Raw genomic sequence first — 20,487 nt, 5'->3', positions numbered from 1 at the left:
TCCTCCAGCACCCACACGCGGGGGGTGTCGGGGAGCCCAATTTTTTTGTGTGGTTGGAGGGGGGCATGGCTTGAGGCTTGAGGCTTGGGGGGGGGGGGGGGCAAGCGCGCGTGGGGCCAGCACGTGGCGGTGGCTGCCGCAGCGCCCCCTGCTGCTGCTGCTGCTGCTGCTGCTGCTGCTGCTACTGCTACTACTGCTTCCAGTGCTGCCGCTGCCCGCCCCGCCCCGCGGCATCCCGGCAGGCGGCGCGGTGCGGGCGGCATGGAGGGCGGCCCGGTGCCGGTCGGCGGCCAGCAGCGCCGCTTGAAGCGGCGGCCGCGGCCCCGCGGCGGGGTGCAGCGCGACCTGCCCGCCGCCCACATCGACTCCTTCAACTACGCCATCAGCGAGGGGGTGTACCAAGCCCTGCAGGTCGGGGGGAGCCGGGGGGGGGGGGGGGGGGGGGGGGTGCGGGTGGCGGTGCGGGTCCCGCTGAGGCGTGCGTCCCCTTCCTCCGCAGGACATCTCCCCGCTGGAGTTCGCCCTGAGGGACAGCCGCGTGTCGCTGACCATCGCCGGCGCCGCCATCTCGCCGCCCATGGTGCCGAAGGGGGCCGTGTGCCGGGAGGTGAAGGTGTACCCCGCCGAGTGCCGGGGTCTGCGCAGCACCTACCGCGGCAAGATCACGGTGAGCACGCCGAGCCGCGGTATATTCCTGGTTTTGTTTCAGCTAAACGCCTTTTGCAAGGCTCACCGGCTTCTGGGGGTGTTCCTGAGAGTCGTGTCCGGTGTGCGGTGCCGGTGAGCTGGCAGCGAAAGGTTTTCTTTAAACTGAGCTCTGAAGAGACCCCATCTGCTCTGTCCTTCCCCCCCCCCTCCCCCCCAAGGACCTTAATCATGTTCCTCCCTCTGCTGTCGAGTTTGTAATGGAATCCGTCAGTTAAGAAAATCCTAGGAGGAGACACGTTTAAACTCACAATGTTGTAATTAAAATCCTTTTTTTGCCCGGATCTATGTTTCAAATAAGCCCAGAGTTATAAATCCTTCATGTTCATATCATCTGCTCGTTAGTTTTTTGGATTGCTCCGACATGTGACTGTAGAAGAAGCATCCCTAGCAAATACCTTCTTCTGCCCTGTGGATGGCCACCGTGTTTTCTCTTACAGTTCTGTAACAGGGACCGTACTGCACATTTCCATGTGTCCACTGCAAGGGAATGCTTGCTTGCAGTTTCAGCTTTTTTTTTTTTCTTTTTCTGAAGCATTACAAGTAGGTAAAACCTACTGCAATTGAAACATCTTGTATGAACATAAAAGTGGGGCATTCACACATTGTTCACAGCAGTTTTCCCAATGACTCCTGGATTTTGCTGAGCTAGAAATGCTTTCATTCTTCTAAACTATATTGTTTCCCTTCTTTTTTTTTCCTATGCATATTTAATTGTTTTTTAATTGTTTTTTCAATCTGTGTAAATGTTGGAACAAAACATTTTTCTGTGCCTTGTGTGAGAAAGTCTGGCTTGTTCTTGTCCACTCCGCACTCTTGCGCAGGAAGAAGCAATGTCTGATCATTCCCTGTCTTCACCGCACTGCTTTTAACTGCATGTAGCACTATCAAATTATTCTTAGTTCTCCACAGTAAGTGCCATAGTCCGCTGAGCAGCTTGTCGCACAGAAGCCAGTTTATGCCCTTGGTCATCGTTTAAGCTGGAGCCCAGAACTGTGCAGAAGTTTCAATGTAAGGCTGCATCGCAGATTCAGAGGGGGGAGCATTAACAGTTTCAGCTCCATTTCCTAATAATGCCTAAGAAGTGTTGCCAGGTGTTGAACCAATGATTTTGTATTATAATGCCAGTTTCCTTTCTGAGCGTCAGTAGATCTTTGAAAGCTCATTCGCTATTCTGCCTATAAAATCAGGATCATTTGCCTCCGCTGGGCGTTTTATCACTTTGTTTCTTATGGTCAAGGCATCATCCTTCTCCAAACCCATTGCCAGATCTTACTGTTGTAAATAAATTTTTTTTAGCAGGACACTTTTTTTTCCTCACTTTTCAACTCACTTATGAACACATGAAGTGGACAGAATTAAGGAAAGGCTTGTAATCTGGATGTCCTTTCATTGAACACTTTTTCTTCTACTTTTTCTTTTAACTGTGTGTTAACTTCTGAGGCCTCCTTTTATATCCTGTGGCTTTCATGTCCTTTTCTATTTTGGCTGCTTTTTTGAGAGGTCTGAAAGGCAAAGAAAACTCTAGTCAACTTCATACACCTTACTAGCAGCTTCTTTACTTAGTTCTATACTTGTATGATTTTCTTCTGGGAACTCCTGTTGACTGTTTACCAGAGTGTATTATCTATGTTTGTACTAGTTGTGCTTTTTATTATGATTACTACCATTTTACAGTGGCAAAAGTTGATGAAACGGATTGGTGATTATGTTAAATGTGCAGTTAATATGTGAGGAAAGTAAAAGGGCAGCTTACTTTGCTCACTGTTTTTGTTGTATCATTTTAGGTTGACATCAGCTGGTCAGTGAATGGCATTCCACAAGGGACTATTAAACATCCTGTGGGGTATATTCCAATTATGGTGAAGTCTAAATTGTGCAGCCTCTATAATCTTTCTCCCCAAGAGCTCATCCAGCACCACGAGGAGGAAGAGGTAATGAGGATTTTGCAGGTCAGGAAAATCTGCATTTTACATGAGTAGTACATTAGGCCAACAACTGACAGGACTTGAACATTTGTATTTTAAGTTTGGCTTACATTTTCTGAATGTTTGCTCTTTACGACGGTTCTGTACAACGTCTTGAAAAATGTTAAGTCTCAGCTGTGTTTGAATACAGGGATCTGTTTGGTGCCACTGCCTGTGGTTGCGGTATGCGACTTTTCAACTGCTAACCAGCAATTGAGGCTATGTAGCTGAGTGGGCTGCTGTGGAGGCAGACTTGGAGAGCAGGCATTGAAAGAGTTTTTCTTATTTTTGGTTGTCTTCTACAACAGTTTCCTTACTTCCTCAGTAGCATGTCATCTATGGGCAGTTAAATACAGAAGAACTTACTGCTGATGTTTGCTTGCTGTTTTGTGAGCACAAAACAATGAAAGAAAATCTACAATGGCGAGCTATTGCTGGCCCCTCTACTAAGCCACTTGTACCCTTACTCCTAGTATTAATTACTAGAACACTTTTTTTCTAATGACACACAAGTTGGGGAGCTATAAAATTTATTGGCGTTAAGCTTATATGTGACCACAGAGAGGTTTTCTGCACCAAAGTTTCTTTTTGTCTAAAAATTCAAATTTAGAACTTAAAAGTATTTATTAAAAAAAATAACATCAACTCTTCAGAGCTGTTTACTTGGCCACATAGATTTGTTTTTTTTTTCTTCCTTGAAATGAAGGAACATGCATCCATTTCCTTGCACTGTATGCTAGAATTAGACTTAAAGGTCACTGACAAAGAGTGCAGCCTTTTCAAGTATAGTGCTGAAATGTGTGTCTTGCTGTTTCATAGCTGAAATATTAAATGTTTGCTTTCACAAAATAACGTGAGCATTTTTTTCTTTTACTTAAAATGTTATGTTATGAATTTTTAAGCACATTAAAAGCATTATTCTTTTTTTCTGGCAGGAAATGGGAGGCTACTTCATAATTAATGGCTTAGAAAAAGTTATTAGAATGCTGATTATGCCCAGGCGAAATTTCCCTCTTGCAATGACAAGACACAAGTGGAAAAACAGAGGCCCTGGCTTCACAGAGTATGGTAAGCTAAGGAGCTTCCTGCAGCATCCCTCCAGTAAATACATGTGGACAAACAGAAATGACCAACTATAGCTGATTTTTTTAAATTGCATAATGTTTATATTTTGAGACAAATTTTACTACAAAACCAAGGTGGTTGAGAACACCGTACTGATGAAAGTATGAAACAGGTACTTGCCTTGTGGGGTTGTCTGAGCTGCCCATGCTAAGCAAGGAGATTGTATTCCAGGCTGTGGAGTACATGAAGTACTTGTTATGTCGAAGGACTAACTGGAACCCTACGTTCTGTAGAAGTCAGTGTAAAATGTTGAAGTTGTTTCAGTGAATTTGGTTTTCTGTACTCCAAGATGCCATTTGTAATTTACATAAAACAGATTAACTAGATTCTTGGCTGTTCCATAGCTTTGTCATGTGTACTCAGGTAAACGAGTTGGCATTAAACCAGAGAAGTCAGGGTTTTGCACTCAAAGCATTACCATCTGCTGATTTGAGTGAACCATGGTGCTTCAGAACACACTGCAGTTCCCTGTGAATTTATTTTGAAGGAGGGCCGGTTTAGACAGTCGCATTTGTTCTATTTTGATTTCTCCTGCAGTGGACATCATAGAACAGGACCAGGAAACACTGCTTTGAAGGTACTGCACTACTACAGAGATGTGAAAATTTGAACCACAGTGCAATTAGGAAGAGTACTTGTGTTGCTGTATCTTTTGACCAGAGTTCCAGATAGGAGAGATGAGTCTTGGGGCTTTCCATTTCTTAAAAGCTTTATGCATCTTGTGAACCTCTCAGCGAATGCAGTGGCTGCCTGGAGACGTTTGTCATTAAGAACTAAACTGAGCTAGTATCTTTATTTGAAATGGGATGCTGATGCTGAAATCAGTGATCTGTCCGCCTTGTGTTCTCAGCCACGAAGTACCAAAACTTCGCTAAAGACCTAATGAATTGTCTCACCTGTTTGGACTTGTCACAGAAATGCAGTCAGTTGGTTTTGCACAGCTCACGTTGGTCTTTGCTTGTGTTAATTTTTGCAGGAGTAGTGATGCACTGTGTTAAGGAGGAGCACACTGCAATAAATATGAACCTTCACTACTTGGAAAACGGTTGCGTCATGTTGAACTTCATTTTTCAGAAAGAGTTGTTCTTCCTTCCCTTGGGATTTGCTCTTAAGGTAAATAGTGCTTGTGCTTTCTCTGTTGAATAAAGGCAAGTTTTGCTAAACATTTTTCATTTTTGAGTAACAAGAATCAGCTAATTCCAGAAGAAATATTTTCAGTCGTACTTCCTATATTGGCTGAAGAACTGTAGACCAGACTGAGCCTGTACATGTAATGCAATGCACAGTTGCAGTACAGGAAGTGCATGCAGGGTAAAGAGAGGAGGGAGGAGTTTTGAAAGGTTTTAGGGCTTCTTACCAATGAATGCTGTGGATGAATGGAGAGTGTAAGGGTTTGGCACCTAGTGTGAAAGGTCTTGGGAATCTTTTTAAAGCAGAATGACCTTACAAGAAAAGGTTCAGTTCTCAGCTATATTAGTATTAACCATTAAAATCAAGTAGTCTCATGTAAAAGTAAACCAGTAAACTGGCTTAATTTTTGAGGAGAAAAATAAAATGCTGTTTCTGATTGGAACTGAAAACAGGTAAGAACTGGAAGACAAAAAACAGTAGTGTCTGAGCGCATTGGGTGGGTTAAACTGTTCTTCAGATAGCAGGCAAAAGTTTGACTTCAGTCAAGCTCTCCAAATTTCTCCTAAAGCATGCTTTCTCTGGTAACAGAGTCCAGGGCATGTCAGCTGTGTATTTTACGTACAGCAGCAAAGTGTTGGAGCAAATCAGAGGCCTGTGGCACTACAGCTTGTCTTCCACTGCATAAATCAGTCTCAGGGAATTTGTGTGTACTTACAACCTGCTGTATTTGTGTTGCTGTTGCATGGTACATTTCACTTTTTCTCCAGTCCGCTGTCTCAACAAAAGTAGTTACCAAAAATGGGTAATTACTCTTAGTTTTAATAAGCAAGGGAATTATACTGACTTTGTTAGCTCATGAGATCTCAGGTTAAGCAGGCTGTGTTGTCTGAAGTTTGAGTTCTTCTTTCAAGAGTAGGCACTCCCTGGACTTTCATCCCCCCCAGCATCAGTTGAGCTTAGTTCTGCACTGGTTTTCTGTGGTCTGTCCAGGTCCTGCTGTGGCAGCCTGGTTCTTCTGTTCTGGCTGCAATTCCAGTTCCTCTTTGCTGCGTAACCACCTCACGTCCTGGCTGAGAGGCAGCGTGTGCTGTGGCTGCTTCTAGATTGTTCATATCACAAGGTTCTAGATTGTTCATATCACGACATACCAAGTGGCAGAATACGTAACTGCTGAGGTTGCATTGCCCCCTTTGAGAAAGAAATCTGCCTGGGTTTATTTTTCATGCAGCCTCAATTTTTAATGAGCTTCTTGAAAGCTTCTTAAGTGTTGTGGACAAACAGTTTGCTTAAAGATGAGGGAGGTTTGTCGGCAAATTGAGAGGTCATTGGCGGGCAATGTATTTGCTTAACCCTGACTTAAAGAAACAATTAGGCAACCGTTGTAACACCTAGACCTAAGAACATTGGCTTTAAGTATGAGCTTTAGAACATGAAATGCTGAAGCTAAAGTGAATTGTAATGGCCTTCTAAAGAGGCTTTAGAGACTAAATTGTCTTTTGATTTCTGTGGTGATAAGAAGTAGCTTGAGACAACGGTGAATTAAATTCATGTTTCTAAGTGAGCTTATTAAGTAAAGAAAAAAGGTGTGTATATATATATATGTGTGTGTGTTTGTATAATATATAAAAATACAAGTAAATCTAACCTAAACAAAAGAAGCCTGTTAATTTAGAAGGTGTCGGTCTGTTTGTTTGTTTTCCAAGGGTTTCATTAGATTGGGGCTACTTGTGATCATCAGTTTATTAATATCCTCAGTGCTACTCTTGAAGCCCCTTAATCCCACAGTATTTTTCAGTTTGCATGGTGGAAGGGTGTTTCCAGAGAACTGAAGAACCTAAATCATTGGGGTGCCCTGCTTCTTCAGTGTTTTATGGCCCAGCATTGTCATGGCTGTTTGTTTTTTTGTTTTCTGATCTGACGCCCTTTTGTCTTTCAGGCATTAGTTAATTTCACGGACTACCAGATTTTTAAAGAGCTGGTCAAAGATAAGGAAAACGACACCTTTTATGTGAACTGTGTTACTGAGATGATAAGAGCAGTAGCAGATGCAGGCTGTTACACGCAGCAAAACGTCCTCGAATACCTTGGAAAGAGCTTCAGAGTAAAACTGAACCTCCCAGAGTGGTACAGCAATGAACAGGCTGCGGATTTCATTTTCAAGTATGTATTTATGCATTTAGGAGTGTGTGATTCAGCGTGATTGCACTGAAATTACAAGCAACTTTAAGAATACTCTGCCATCACTCTGCCTTTGTTAAGATTTTCATGCACACACAAAATGATAGCCAGTGGCCAGTTCTTGGTGGGACTGGAGGATATTCTGTTAATCTGTAGTTGTGTTCTAAAATACCAATTTTACAGATTGACACAAACATCTACAAAATCGTTTCAGGAGAAGGGCGTTCATTGTTGTTTAGATGTAATTTTCTGATGTATTTAATGAAAAACTGGAATGTTCACCTAAAGAAAAGAAGGTTCCAGGTACATATGTGGACTGCTCGAAGTTAATCTTGTTGGCCAGCAGCACTGGCACTTCCTCAGCTGTTTCACACAGTAATGGGCAACTGTTATGAGAATTGCATTTATCTATTAAAATGGTAGGAATTAGATGTTTAGAAACCAGATTAGCTTCCAGATGTTTTAAAATCTAACTTCTTTCATGGAATAAGTTAGGTTTGAGATGTCAATGTGATGAGCATTCAACCAAATCATTTATTTTTCAAGTGTTAGTTCTATGAGAGGTATTTTAGCATTTGAAAAGGATCATTTGGGATGGCCATGCCCTTGAGTACTTGTAAATAGGGGGGTGCTGGTTAGGTTGCTGGAAACATTAAGGCAGTTTTCAGGTGCCTCAGAGGGGCACTTATAGTGCTGGAAGTACAGCACTTTGTACTGAGAAACAGGTGGATAATTTCAAGAAAGTTATATATTCTCTTCGTTCTAAATACTCTTATGTGTTTTTTCCCCTCTGATATGTTCTGTACACCTTGTCTGTCTAAGCTGGGGAGATAGAAGAGTGGGAATAGTGGAAAGCATTAATTGGGATGTACCTTGTATCATAACTTCTGCCTGGCCAGAACTTACCTCAGAATCGGCCTTTGGAGGTTTGTCTTTACGGTGAAGTTGTAAAGGCTTCAGCGGGGGGCAATATAGAGCAGCAGCAGAAAGGGACAGGTCCTTGTGTGCTGACATGCTGAAAGATGATTGCACTTGTGTCTTGGAAGGCGAGTTATTTCATTTGTCTGATTGGAAAGCAGTTTGTCAGCTTAATTGGGAATTAGGAGTAACCTTCCTTTCTGCTTGCGCTAGAATGTTGTTCAGCCCACTTTTTTCCATGCAAGGGTTTGATAGCAATAGAGGTTCGGATTTCCTGTGGCCAGACAGAAATGTTTTGTGATCTGTTACTAGAATCCAGTTCAGATTCGGAGAGTGGTTTGGTTGCGTGTATGTGGATAAGCACAGGCATGTAATTGGTGTCATACCTGCTGTGAAATAATGTGCAAAACTCATCTGTTGGGTGGTTCTTACTCAAATAGCTTTGTACATGAACTGGACATCTAACGCGGGAGTTTGTAAAGTCAGTTTTTCACAAGGTTCACCTTCATCTAATCAACCAGGTATATCTTTTTAGCTAAAAAAATGTTTTGAGATAATTTAGGAAGAATGTGAAGAGCAGCTAGCATGAAGAGATGGTGTTAGTTGTCCTTCTTTCTGTTCCTTCAGCAAGTGTATCTGCATACACCTAACAGACAGAACTGAAAAGTTCTACCTGCTTTGTATGATGACCCGAAAGCTGTATGCTTTTGCCAAAGGGGAGTGCATGGAGGATAATCCTGACAGTCTGATGAATCAAGAAGTGCTTACGCCAGGACAGCTTTACCTTATGTTCTTAAAGGTAAGATCATATCCGTTATCTCCCCCCCACATACCCCCTGCTCCACCGGGGGCTCCTCCACGGGCTGCAGCGTGGAGATCTGCTCCATGTGGGTCCCATGGGCTGCAGGGGGACAGCCTGCTCCACCAGGGGCCTCTCCACAGGCTGCAGGGGAACTTTTCTCCCAGCAACTTGAGCACCTCCTGCCCTTGTTCTTCAGTGACCTTGGTGTCTGCAGGGCTGTTTTTGCTCATATTCTTTGATTCCTCTCTCCCAGCTGCTGTTAGACAGTGTTTATCCTTTTTGTAAATCTGCCTCTCCCAGAGGCCCAACCAGTGTCACTCACTGACTCAGCTCTGGCCAGCAGCAGACATGGGGCAGCTGCTGGGAGCTTCTTACAGAGGCCACCAAAGCAGCGCCCCCACTACCAAAACCTTGCCACGTAAGCTCAATACACTGTTTTGTTTTTTTTTATAAGAATTCAAAGTGGTCATGGGTATGTTGTTCTGTCTCCTTTTCCCTGTTTTTATGTAGTATCCAAGACTACATTATAAAAATCTAATCCCCTGTCTCACAATTTTGTGTGACCATGGCCTTCAAGTTTTGGTGCCTAAATTTGCTTCATGACATGGTTTTAATTCATCACTGTATTTAGTAGGCTAAACAACGGAGTTGGTCTTGTGGTCAGATTATACGTATGCTTTCAGCTTTGGGGCTCGTTTGCTTTTTATGAAATTCTGTTACAGGACTTTATTTACTAGAGTCACCACCAGTCTGGGTGGAAGTGATTGCTAAGATGTCGGATGGGCTATTTGTTGCGGGTCTGCACTGGCATGATAATGCAAGCACTTAGATAAAATAAAGTCAGTGTAGGAAATCCAGTCGGAAGGCTTTCACTTTGCTGAAAGTTGTCCATCCTGCTGATTTCAGAAGACTTCTGTAGTACGCGTAACCAGTGAGGCACTCATAATTTGAGTCTCCATTTTCCAGTTTTCAATTTAAACCTCTCACTTTTAAACCATAGGAGAGGCTTGAGAACTGGCTGCAATCTGTTAGATTTGTTTTGGAGAAGAGAACAGAAAAGGCAGATATCAACATAAATGCTGACAGCTTGATGAAGGCATTCAGCCTGACAGCAGATGTTACCAAGGCATTTGAGTATCTTCTTGCAACTGGCAACCTGCGATCTAAAACTGGTAAGTCTTAAGGCTTAAAAAGCCTTTTTTCCTGTTACATAGTATGAGAAACAATATAAAACTGAGCTTTTAACTGAAAGCAACTTGAATGCAGAAATGATATACTGTGAGTTAATGAAGACTGGTTTGGGGAAAGGGATAGTTGAATAAAAGGGGGGATTTGTCTTCAAATATAGATTCTTCTTATGCATGGTATAAAACATGTTAGTTATTAAAGCAAAGCCTCTACACAGATAAATAGTAGAAACTGAGTTTAGCATTGTCCAAACGAGCAGCCATATTTTTGTTTTCCCAAAGACTATTTCTTAAAAGATACTACGTAAGACAGAGAAGGGGTGTTTGTTTATCAGGACTGCCCCATTAGTAACGTGAGTTTCAACAGAGAGAAACTGCTTCAGTTTAATAATGTATATTTCAAATTTTCTTTCTGTTTTTCTGGCATATGGAGTGTGCTGGTGTGGTTACTTAACGCTCGCTAGAAAATGAAGTGAGATTAGAAGGCCGCAGAATTTTGTTAAGAAGTACCAGGTGCAAATCCCCAAGTCACTTCACTAGGAACAATTTCCAGTTGTTTCTAAAAGAAGTTGTGTCTTAAGCCATGGCTTGGAATTTAAAGTCTCTAGGTCTTCTACAAGTCGCTTAAATGCCTGTGTACCTTCTGTTGTTGGGATCCTGTGTGAGCATCTTCAGGTCTTACCAGTGAGAAATAGGAAACAGCCTTGTAACATTATGCTTTATGCGTCAAAGCTGGGCGACGTCCTGGCATAAATCTCATTTTTGTTCCTAGGCCTGGGCATGTTACAGGACAGCGGTCTGTGTGTGGTGGGAGACAAGCTGAATTTCGTTCGCTACCTTTCCCACTTCCGCTGCATACACAGAGGCTCAGCGTTTGCCCAGATGAGAACCACAACTGTACGCAAGCTGCTGCCCGAATCCTGGGGGTTCCTGTGCCCGGTGGACACCCCTGATGGAGAGCCCTGCGGTCTGATGAACCACATGACAGCTGTGTGTGAAATAGTGACAGAGATGGTGCCCGTGAGAGACCTTCCACCTTTGTTATGTGCCCTAGGTACGTTTTACTGGCTTGAACATTTAATAAAGCAGTTCCTTTTTACTTCTTACTTCCTTTTTACTCTTCTGCCCTACAAACCCATATCTGGGAAATGTTCTCCAGATACCATTATTGTAAATTCTTAAACTTGAGAAGATGAAATCAAGCTAAACTTGTTCTTACTGTGCTTCTGCTTAATGGCAAGTAGCATGTTGCTTATATAGGCTTGTCAGCCTTCTGGAGAATAGAAAGTTCAAAATAAATGTCTTAGCCATGTACCGTCAAGTCAAGATGTTCACTTGAATGCAAGGAATTGCACAGTACGAGCTGTGCGAAGTTGAATGAAACTCTGCCTTCCTAACGCTGGCAGTGACTTTAATTAAACTGCAGCTCTTCCAGTGATCGCTGCAATAGCGGGAGTCCTGTGTCATTCCGAAAATTGTTGGGGAGTGGGTGGGGAATGGCATTCTCAGTTGTGCACATCTTACATTTTCCATCAAGTCATCGACAGCTTTGCACTCTACAGATGGTCTAAATTTTCTGATGTCTCATGAAGCTTTTCGGTGTGGATTTGAGGCTTCCTGCAGAAGTAACGTGTGCTTTGTGTGGTTTTTTTTGGCTGTTCCTTCTCACAGGTGTTGTCCCCATTGATGCGACTCCAAGCAGGCCTTACGCTGAGTGTTACAGAGTGGTATTGGATGGCGCTGTGGTGGGCTGGGTGGAGTGTGACCTGGCTCCTCAGGTTGCAGAAGCCCTCCGGCGTTTCAAGGTTGTCTTGTTTAAAATGTTACTTAGTTAAACGTCCTCAGTATGCAGTGGTCAAAAATAGGCATGTTTAGAACGTTTTTCATAACTTCCATTTATTTTTTTAAATATAACGTAGTAAGATATTTTGTCAGCATGTTAGTGCTGGAGTGGGTTCATCAGGTTTTTCTTGTTTACATTCATAAGTTTAGTCTGTTGGTTTATGAACTTGTCATTATTACAGATCTATTTATTTTTTTAAAAAAATAAGTATTCTGTCCTTTTCTTGGTGGAGAATTTTCTAGAAATATTTTTTAAATCTGTCTTCATCTTATATTACGAGCTGCATCTGTGGTTGGTATTTTTCATTGTGGGCATAACCTAATCTGTTGGATGCAACTTAACTAAAGCAGTCTTGGTTTGTATTTCTAAATTGTTATTTCATTGCACAAACAGATAACTCAAGAGAAAAGATTTCCTGCACGGGCAGAAGTGGTCCTTATCCCAATGACAGGAAAACCCAGTCTGTATCCTGGGTTGTTCATTTTTACTACCCCTTGCCGGATGGTGCGGCCTGTCAAAAACCTGCTGTATGGAAGGAAAGAATGGATTGGCACTCTGGAACAGGTGGGTTTTGCATATTTCCTGTATAGTGCCAGAATAACAGAATAATAGTATTACAGAGGTATCCTGCATCAAAAGCGCTATTTTGTGAAGTATTTGTCGAAGGAGCTGAGAATGGGACATAGGGAGATAGTGCTGAAGAGCTAGAATAGGTGGCAAAAGGGTTTTATCACTTCTAGCTGGTAAGTTTCTGGTACGTTTCTTACTGGTGGACTGTAGGGGTCTTTGAGATACTTAAGTCTGCTTTCAGTATTAACATAGTCAAGGTTTTTTTAGGTGAAGGATTGCTGTCTTGTGTGTACTGTCTCATCTTGGTTTATATCATGGCTGCCCAGGGCAGTCTGCAGAAACAGGTAGCGGCTTGCTTGGGAACTTGGTGATTTGGAACAAGGAAAGGAAAGGTGACATCTTACTGCAGTTTTATATTTTCAGACTTGCTTTCCTTGCAGTTAGCTGTGATTGTAGTAGTAGCTTAGCAGTTGTCTGATGTTTTTCTTGCCTGCACTAAGGTGCAGACAACAACCACAGCTAAAACTGAAATGAAAAGTCATCAGAGGCAGCTTTATTTTGCTTTCTTCCTGACCTGTCTGATTTGATTCTTGCAGATCTTCATGAACGTGGCCACCGTGGAGTCAGAGGTGGTTCCTGGAGTGACCACTCACCTGGAGCTCTTCCCTCACGGCATTCTGAGTGTGGTGGCCAACCTCATCCCCTTCTCCGATCACAACCAAAGTCCACGAAACATGTACCAGTGCCAGATGGGTAAATACTGTCGTACCTAATGCTGTGAGTCCCCAGGCAAGGGGAGGTGAGGGGTGGAGGAACCTCTTGTTTCTATTCCAGTGTGCATCCCTACACTCCCAAATAGCAGCTCTTCCCAGCAGTTGTTTCAAACTCGAGGTTTATTGCCGTGAAAGAAATGACTGTCGGAGAAGTCAGGTTTATCACGCTGGCAGCCTTCCAGTGGGCAGTTCTAAATAGCAGCACTCATATTGACTGTCTTAAGTCTTCAGTAAGTTGTTGGCATTTTCTTTCTGTTTTTTAATTTGAGGTTGTTGATCATAGAGACAAGCATGGGGCACTGCACCAGCTGCTTAGGGGAGTTAATATCTGACAACTGTGCTGCCATCCCCGCAGCTGCCAGGTTGACCTGCTTCTTTCTGACTGGTAACTAGAGCAGAGATTGTGCAGTAGTGCAGGTTTCTTTGCCACCTGTTTTCAGTCACTGTGATGTCTCGACACTCAGTTTTCAGAGGACAGTTACTAGGCATCTGTTGTGGGATAGTAATATAGTGCTGTGGCAACAGGGTGTTTTTTTTCTCTGTCAACGATTTAAATTGATTTATTTGGTTGTCTGAAGGCAGTTGGGATAGGGTATGTACATGGGGTTTCAATCGTCTGATGTGCAAGTGACCTGCAAGAAGCTTATTTAAAACAAACAAAAAAAAAAAAAGCAGGCTAAGAGAAGCATGTGGGCAGGAACTGAGAGAGCTCTCATTACCTCCACAGCATATTACATTTCTGACAATATTATCAGAAAGATTTCCTTAAAATGCTACCAGGTTTTCATACTTTTCTGAAAGTACCCATGTAACTCTGTAAAAAAAAAAAAAAAAAAAAAAAAACTTCTTTTTCCTGCCAGTATATTTATCCTGGCAGTAGCAAATGCTTCGTGACCTGGAAATATGTCAAGTATGCCTCACTATGGGAAACTTCAAAGGGGGGGGAAAAAAAAAAAACACATTATCGGAGATTCTGAAATTGCAGAAAAGACAATAAATTACAAATATTTCTTATGTAGTGCTATGAAGGGAAATAAATATTGTGCGTGGCTCAGAGAAACTTTTATAACTGGACTTAAAGCAATTATTAAATTCTACAGTTTTTAAAATTGATAATTTCTCTAACTCATTTCCAGCCTTGTTCTTAGCAAGATACCTGGAGGATGAAACATGGCTTAACTTTGAATTGATCCTGAATAAATCCACCTTTCTTTCTTTATAGGAAAGCAAACCATGGGGTTTCCAGTTTATAACTACAGGGACCGCTCGGATAACAAGCTGTACCTCCTTCATACTCCCCAGAGCCCTCTGGTGAGGCCCAGAATGTATGACTACTACAGCATGGACAGCTACCCAGTCGGTACCAACTCAATTGTGGCTGTCATCTCCTACAGTGGCTATGACATGGAAGATGCAATGGTAAGCCACCGAAAGAAGGAATTACGCCGTCCTATAAAGGAATCTGGTGTGGGCAGTGGTGGAGAAGGGTGGTAGGCAGCTGAGAAGAGCCCAATTTCTGCTTCTGCTAGTCCATAGACTCCATTAGGGCAGATACAGGAGCTCAGCTGTTAAGGATCTTCTGCAGATCGTGTTTGAGGTACTGAGAGTAAAGCAGAGCTCCCTTGCGAAAGGCAGCGGGCTTCCAGCACTGATGACAAAATGGGGGTGGAGGAAGCTTGGGCCTGTTGGGATGGTGACTTGCTGGGAGGTTTTGTTTAGGAGGGCAATGTTAAAAAGATGAGTATCGGATCAGAATGGAAATGCTTTCTTTGAAGTTACTAGCGAATCTCTAACAGGCCTTTTTTCTTCCTCTTAGATTGTGAACAAGTCTTCCTGGGAGAGAGGGTTTGCTTACGGAAGCGTTATCAAGATGGAGAGCATTGACCTTTCCCTTAAAGCCAACAGGGGAGACGATAATTTAGTATTTGGTGTCAGGCCTGGTGATCCGAATGTTGCAGAGAAGTTAGATGCTGATGGACTGCCTTTTATTGGCTCCATCCTACAGCCTGGGGACCCGTTCTACAGCTACATGAACCTCAGCACGGGGGAGGCCTTCACTGTGTACTATCAGTAAGTTCAGCTTGTCTCTCCTGGCCCCAAACATGCAGTTGTGAGCAGTCTGATAGCAGTGGCCCCTGATGAGCTCTATGATCTTCCCGGGGTTTCTTTTCCTCCTCACATGGCCACAAAACATGCACGTGTTGATGGAACATGAAATTCATGGTACAGGTGACTTAGGTGCATGTTTTGTGGCTTTTCTCTAAGCCAGTGTATGCTGAAGAGCTGCAAAGCCTGATTTACCCAGGAGACAAATCTGAGACTGGTGAAAAGATTGCTTCCAGAAATGTTTTGCTGTCTCCCTAGGACTGTTCCTCTGTCATTTTCTGCAGCATTTTGTTAATTGAATAGGAAATAGTGTTCTGTCCAAAAAAAACCACGAACACCACACCACCAACGCACAAAACAACAACAACAACAACAAAACACAATCCAACAACAACAAAATACAAGAAAGTGCTTGGTCACCAAAGACTGCACTCATATGTATGGAGTTATCCGTACAGCTTGAGGTCCTCTCTGTGTCTCTCTACAACATTTATAGTGTGAGGATTATGCTATTTATTATTCATGTTGAGAAGGCAAATCAGATCAGATCCAGATCAGATCATTTTTTTGGTTCCTATGGAGAGGTGTAGTTCCCTGCCCTCAGTGTTGGCTCCTGCCCCCAGTTTCCCCAGGGACCCTGCACCCTGAAGTTCTCCTTAGTGTCAGAAGTGTGCTGCATAAACTGCCAGGGCTTAAGCACAGCTAGGAAGAGATGAACAGAGGCTTTGACTTAAAACTTTGAACAAGCTTGCAGTTCTCTCTTTTTTTTTTTTCCCTTGCGATGGCCTGTACTTTGGTTGCATTCGGCACAGGAAAAGAACAGCTCTAAAACAGAAGTTAATCTTAGGTTTGTGCCTTCTGCAAGTAGTGTTCATTAGGATTTCAAAGGACAAAGGGGAAAAAAAATAACCCTGTTTGTAACATGGACAAAATGTATTTATTCTAAAGCTGTTGCCTCCAAAACACGTTGAGAGTTTGGGCTGTGTAACGCAAGTTAAGCCTGCAGCAGGCACCCACCATGTGAAACATCAGGCTGAGGGTACACGTGGAGAAGTAGCACACCCCTGAACTTGTTGGCAAAGGCTGTGTCAGCTCACACCGTGCCTTCACTCTCTGTTCCTGAGTCTTCCTCTCTGCTTTGCTCTAAACATATTTATTTATTTTAGTATCCCACCAAGGCAGTGAGAATTTACTGGGGAGGCAGGGCTGCTGCTGCCTTAAAACAAAACAAATGTTTTCTCATATTGCGTGTGACATCGATGAACCTGGTTTAAATGATTTTTATTTGAAGTCGTGGATGGCACACTACCTGATGGCATGGCAGCTTGCAGCTGTGCTTCTAGCATTAGAAACAACAAATGGATGGCACTTGTGTGATGCTTTTGTATTGTTTTTTTTTTTGCTCTAATTCTTACACAGTCTGATTTCCCTGAACGGTGTTTCCCAAGAAATGCAGTGATCCCCAGCATTTTATTAGACTAAAAAAGTGGTTTGGTTTCCTTCCTCTGCTTCCCTTTCCTAAAAATCACGAGTACGTCTGACACCTTTGCTGTGAATGTTTGTCTACCCACACAGGAATAAGGAGGTGGGCATTGTAGACAACATCAAGTTATGCAGTAACGACCGTGGCACCGGGAAATTGAAGAAGGCTTGCATCACCGTGAGAGTTCCCCGAAATCCAACTGTCGGCGACAAATTCGCCAGCCGTCACGGGCAGAAAGGCATCCTGAGCCAGCTCTGGCCGGTTGAAGACATGCCGTTCACGGAGAACGGGATGGTTCCAGACATCCTCTTCAACCCCCACGGGTTCCCCTCCCGTATGACCATCGGGATGCTAATCGAGAGCATGGCGGGGAAGTCGGCAGCGCTGCACGGTGTCTGCTACGATGCCACTCCCTTCACCTTCTCGGAGGAGGACTCGGCTCTGAAATACTTCGGCGAGACTTTAGTGAGCGCGGGTTACAACTTCTTTGGGACGGAGAAGATGTACAGCGGGATCAGCGGCCTGGAGCTGGAGGCAGAGATCTTCGTGGGAGTCGTGTACTACCAGCGCCTGCGCCACATGGTCTCGGACAAGTTCCAGGTGAGGACAACGGGCCCTCGGGACTCTGTCACCAACCAGCCCATCAAGGGAAGGAACGTGGAAGGTGGGATTCGCTTCGGCGAGATGGAGCGTGACGCGCTGCTGGCCCACGGCACGTCCTTCTTGCTGCACGACCGCCTCTTCAGCTGCTCCGATGGCTCCGAAGCCTACGTCTGCACGAGCTGCGGCAGTATGCTCTCTCCTCTGCTGCAGCGGCCGCCACCTTCCTCTGTGGCGAGCAACAGGAGGTATTCCTGCTTGCTGTGCGGCAGGGTGGACACCATCCAGGTTATCCCGGTGCCCCACGTCTTCCGTTACTTCGTGGCAGAGCTGGCAGCCATGAACATCAAGCTAAGGCTGACGCTGGAGCAGTGAATTGTGCTGCGGGGAGGGAGGAAGCACGCGCTAGTCCTGCGTTTGCCCCCGGTGGGTTTCACGCTTTATGTCAGTTCTCAAGTTCTTGAAACGGTTGCAAGGTTAATTTGAGGTTTGTATTGAGATGGGGCTGTCTTAGCAACTCCTGAAGCTGCATCAAGAAGAAATGCAGCTCCGCCGACATTTGTTTACCCTTCATAAAGGATCACTAGCTGTCGAGATACGGTGTATGGAAATCAAGCAATATCAGTGCTCCCACCAGGAAAGTGTGTGGGGGGGTTCCTCGTTCTCTGAGCGCTGGCTGCAGCCACAAAGACAAAGAGGTCACAGAACAGCATGAAGTGAATGCTGGGACTAGACAGTGCGTTGCACTGTTTTGTAATTCTTTATTTTTATTTTATTTTTTTGCATTTGGCTGAAGAACAAAGTAGATGACTTTGCAGCCTGGCACCTACCTTGGCTCCAGCAGCTCTGCGGTGCCGGGGGAGCAGGCACAAGGCACAGGCTCCCCGTCTCGAGTCCCTGGAGGCAGCAGCAGCACAAGTTTGATGCCAGCCGTGTCTCCCTTGTGTTCGGGGAGAGCTGGGGTGGCGCGGGGACCTGCTCAGCCCCGCTGCTTGCGGTGAGGGCACAAAGGAGAATTTTTCACTTGTTAAGAGTTCTTTATATGTTTCTTAAAAAAAAAAATAAATAAACAATAATTCTTTCGGAGCTGGTGCCTGCTTTCTGGGAAGGGAAGGGAAGGGAAGGGAAGGGAAGGGAAGGGTTTCCCCCGCTTCCTGCGCTCAGGGCCGGCCGGGGCGGCTCTCCCAGGGCTTGCTCGGCCGCGGCAGGCTGGAGGCCGTGGGGGTGTCCCCCGTGGGCTCGGCCCGTGGGCTGCGCACCCCCGGCGGGCTCTGGCCGCTCCGCACCAGCCGCAGGAGCTCGGCGAACGAGGAGGGGGCGGCCGGGGCCGGCGGCTCCGCGTCCCCCCCCGCGGGCTGCGGGGAGGGCGCAGTGGTGCGGGCCGGCTCCATGGCGCTGCCCGGGGCCGTACCACGGCGGCGGGGCGGGGAGGGGGGGAGCCGGGAGGGCAGTACCACCGCGAAGGACGGGGAGGCTGTCCCGGCCTCGCAGCCTCCTCCCCCGGGGGCCTCCCGGGCTCCACGCCCGCCCCGGGGCTGGGAGATGCGCAGAGCAGGTGGAGGTGGTGAAGGGCTGAGCCCTGCCCTGCTGCTGCTGCTGCCGCTGCCATGGAGGTGCTCTGCGTGCTGCTGGCCTCCGCCCTGCTCCCGCTCCTGCCCCGTGAGTACCGGGGGGACGAGGCACAAGGGTGGTGGGTCCTCGACCCGTAGCACCGGGGCGGGACGGCGCCCATCCCGGCCAAGGTGCGAAGGTCGAGCGGATCCCAGCGCTCAGCCGGGGAGGTTGGGGCGCACAGCCTCCGTACGAGGTCCTAACCCGCATCCTCGCAGCCTCCGGGGCCTCCGTGCCCACGCTGGCGCCGCCGTTGACCATGGTGGTGGACGGGCAACACCGGCAGCTGGTGGTGTGCGTGGTGAGCGACGTGCCGCCCGGCTCTGGCGACGCTGTGTGGATCTCCAGCGGGAACGGCAGCGCCCTGCAGTCCTTCACCTACGGGGCCTCACCGGAGGACGGCGGCACCGTCTGCGCCGTCTCCATCCTCCCCGAAAGCCCCCTGGAGGGTGGGCTTCTGGCTTGCCACGTGGGGCCCAACAGCACCGCTCCGGCCCGCAGCTCCAGCCCCGTCCCCGTCGCAGGTATGGTGTCCCCTCTGCCCGGCTCAGTGGGAACGGGGCCGACGGAGGCTCCCGTGATGGTGGGGAGCAGGTGTGAGGTCCCGCGGGCGAACGTTGCCCCTCGGTCGGGGTGCAGGAAGGGGTTTGTGGCTGGCCCCGATGTGCACCTGCCACCACCTCCCCAGCTGCTCTCCATCCTGCAGGCAGCGGCGAGGAGGCAGAGCTGTGCCCCAGCGCCACGATCGGTGAGTGCCCGGCCCCTGCGGCGGCCCGAAAACACACCGCCAGGGGGGAAACCCCGCTGGGAGGCTGGAGGCCCGGGTGGGGACGGACCGTAGAGGGCGAGGGGGTGTTAAACTGTGTTCTGGTGGGGATGGTGAACATTTTGGGGGATGGAGGCTGGGGGTGGAAGCTGGAGATGAAGGCTAGGGGTGGAGGCTGGGGTTGGAAGCTGGGGATGGAGGCCAGGAATAGAGGCTGGAGATGGAGGCCCAGGATAGAGGCTTTGGTTGGAAACCAGGGCTTGGGATGGAGGCTGGGGTTGGAGGCTGGAGAGGAAGGCTGGGGTTGGAGGATGGAGATGGAGGCTGGGGTTGAAAGCCGTGGATGGAGGCTGGAGATGGAGGCCAGGTCAGACCCCAAGGAGCCCACAGACTGGAGCCTCGAGGCCACCCGCCCAGCCTCGCCGCACTTTTGGAGGCCGTGTGGGGACGGTGAGGCCCCCCCGGCCTCGCATGGGAGCTACGTTGACGTCCCCTCTTCCAGGGCCTCATGCCTGCGCCTCCGCCGTCCTGCTGGCGGCCGCCCGCGTGGTGCTGCTGAAGGTGGCGCTCCTCGATGCCCTCCTCACCTCCGCCCTCATGGCCCAGCGGTGAGTGCCTGGGGGGGGGGGGAGGCAGCACCCCACTGGGCCTGGGGGCACCCCCAGGGGACGGGCAGCGAGGAGCCCCCCCGGTGCTGCAAGCACGGAGAGCCCCCTTCTAGG

The 20,487-nt window shown here is 46.7% G+C and overlaps 2 protein-coding genes and 2 long non-coding RNA genes across 4 annotated transcripts; 2 read left to right on the top strand and 2 right to left on the bottom strand.

Annotated features, from left to right (window-relative positions):
- The first annotated feature begins 235 nt into the window (after positions 1-235).
- POLR1B (RNA polymerase I subunit B) lies at positions 236-18,474 on the top strand. Its single transcript, XM_066993519.1, has 15 exons — positions 236-411; positions 500-667; positions 2,493-2,639; positions 3,608-3,740; positions 4,774-4,910; positions 6,865-7,088; positions 8,652-8,823; positions 9,827-9,998; positions 10,786-11,067; positions 11,685-11,818; positions 12,250-12,420; positions 13,023-13,179; positions 14,422-14,618; positions 15,016-15,269; positions 16,881-18,474. Exons 1-15 carry the CDS (start codon positions 262-264, stop codon positions 17,761-17,763), a joined length of 3,381 nt encoding a protein of 1,126 aa, XP_066849620.1. The 5' UTR covers positions 236-261; the 3' UTR covers positions 17,764-18,474.
- Positions 990-6,421, bottom strand: LOC106044759 (uncharacterized). The gene is made up of 3 exons (XR_001212458.3): positions 5,773-6,421; positions 4,694-4,932; positions 990-2,210 (listed from the first exon to the last, which is right to left on the bottom strand). It is a non-coding gene; the product is annotated as an uncharacterized lncRNA (long non-coding RNA).
- On the bottom strand, positions 16,570-18,785 carry LOC136790334 (uncharacterized). The gene is made up of 2 exons (XR_010830060.1): positions 18,219-18,785; positions 16,570-18,064 (listed from the first exon to the last, which is right to left on the bottom strand). It is a non-coding gene; the product is annotated as an uncharacterized lncRNA (long non-coding RNA).
- Positions 18,786-18,793: 8 nt separating this feature from the next.
- On the top strand, positions 18,794-20,377 carry PTCRA (pre T cell antigen receptor alpha). The gene is made up of 4 exons (XM_066993523.1): positions 18,794-19,047; positions 19,218-19,523; positions 19,706-19,747; positions 20,268-20,377. The coding sequence occupies exons 1-4, from the start codon at positions 18,996-18,998 to the stop codon at positions 20,375-20,377; spliced, it is 510 nt and encodes a 169-aa protein (XP_066849624.1). The 5' UTR covers positions 18,794-18,995.
- The last annotated feature ends 110 nt before the right edge of the window (positions 20,378-20,487 follow it).

This window comes from Anser cygnoides, chromosome 3, assembly GCF_040182565.1.
Source record: "Anser cygnoides isolate HZ-2024a breed goose chromosome 3, Taihu_goose_T2T_genome, whole genome shotgun sequence".
NCBI lineage: Eukaryota > Metazoa > Chordata > Aves > Anseriformes > Anatidae > Anser > Anser cygnoides.
Note: the sequence above shows the minus strand (reverse complement) of the source record. Positions and strands in the feature narration are given on the sequence as shown.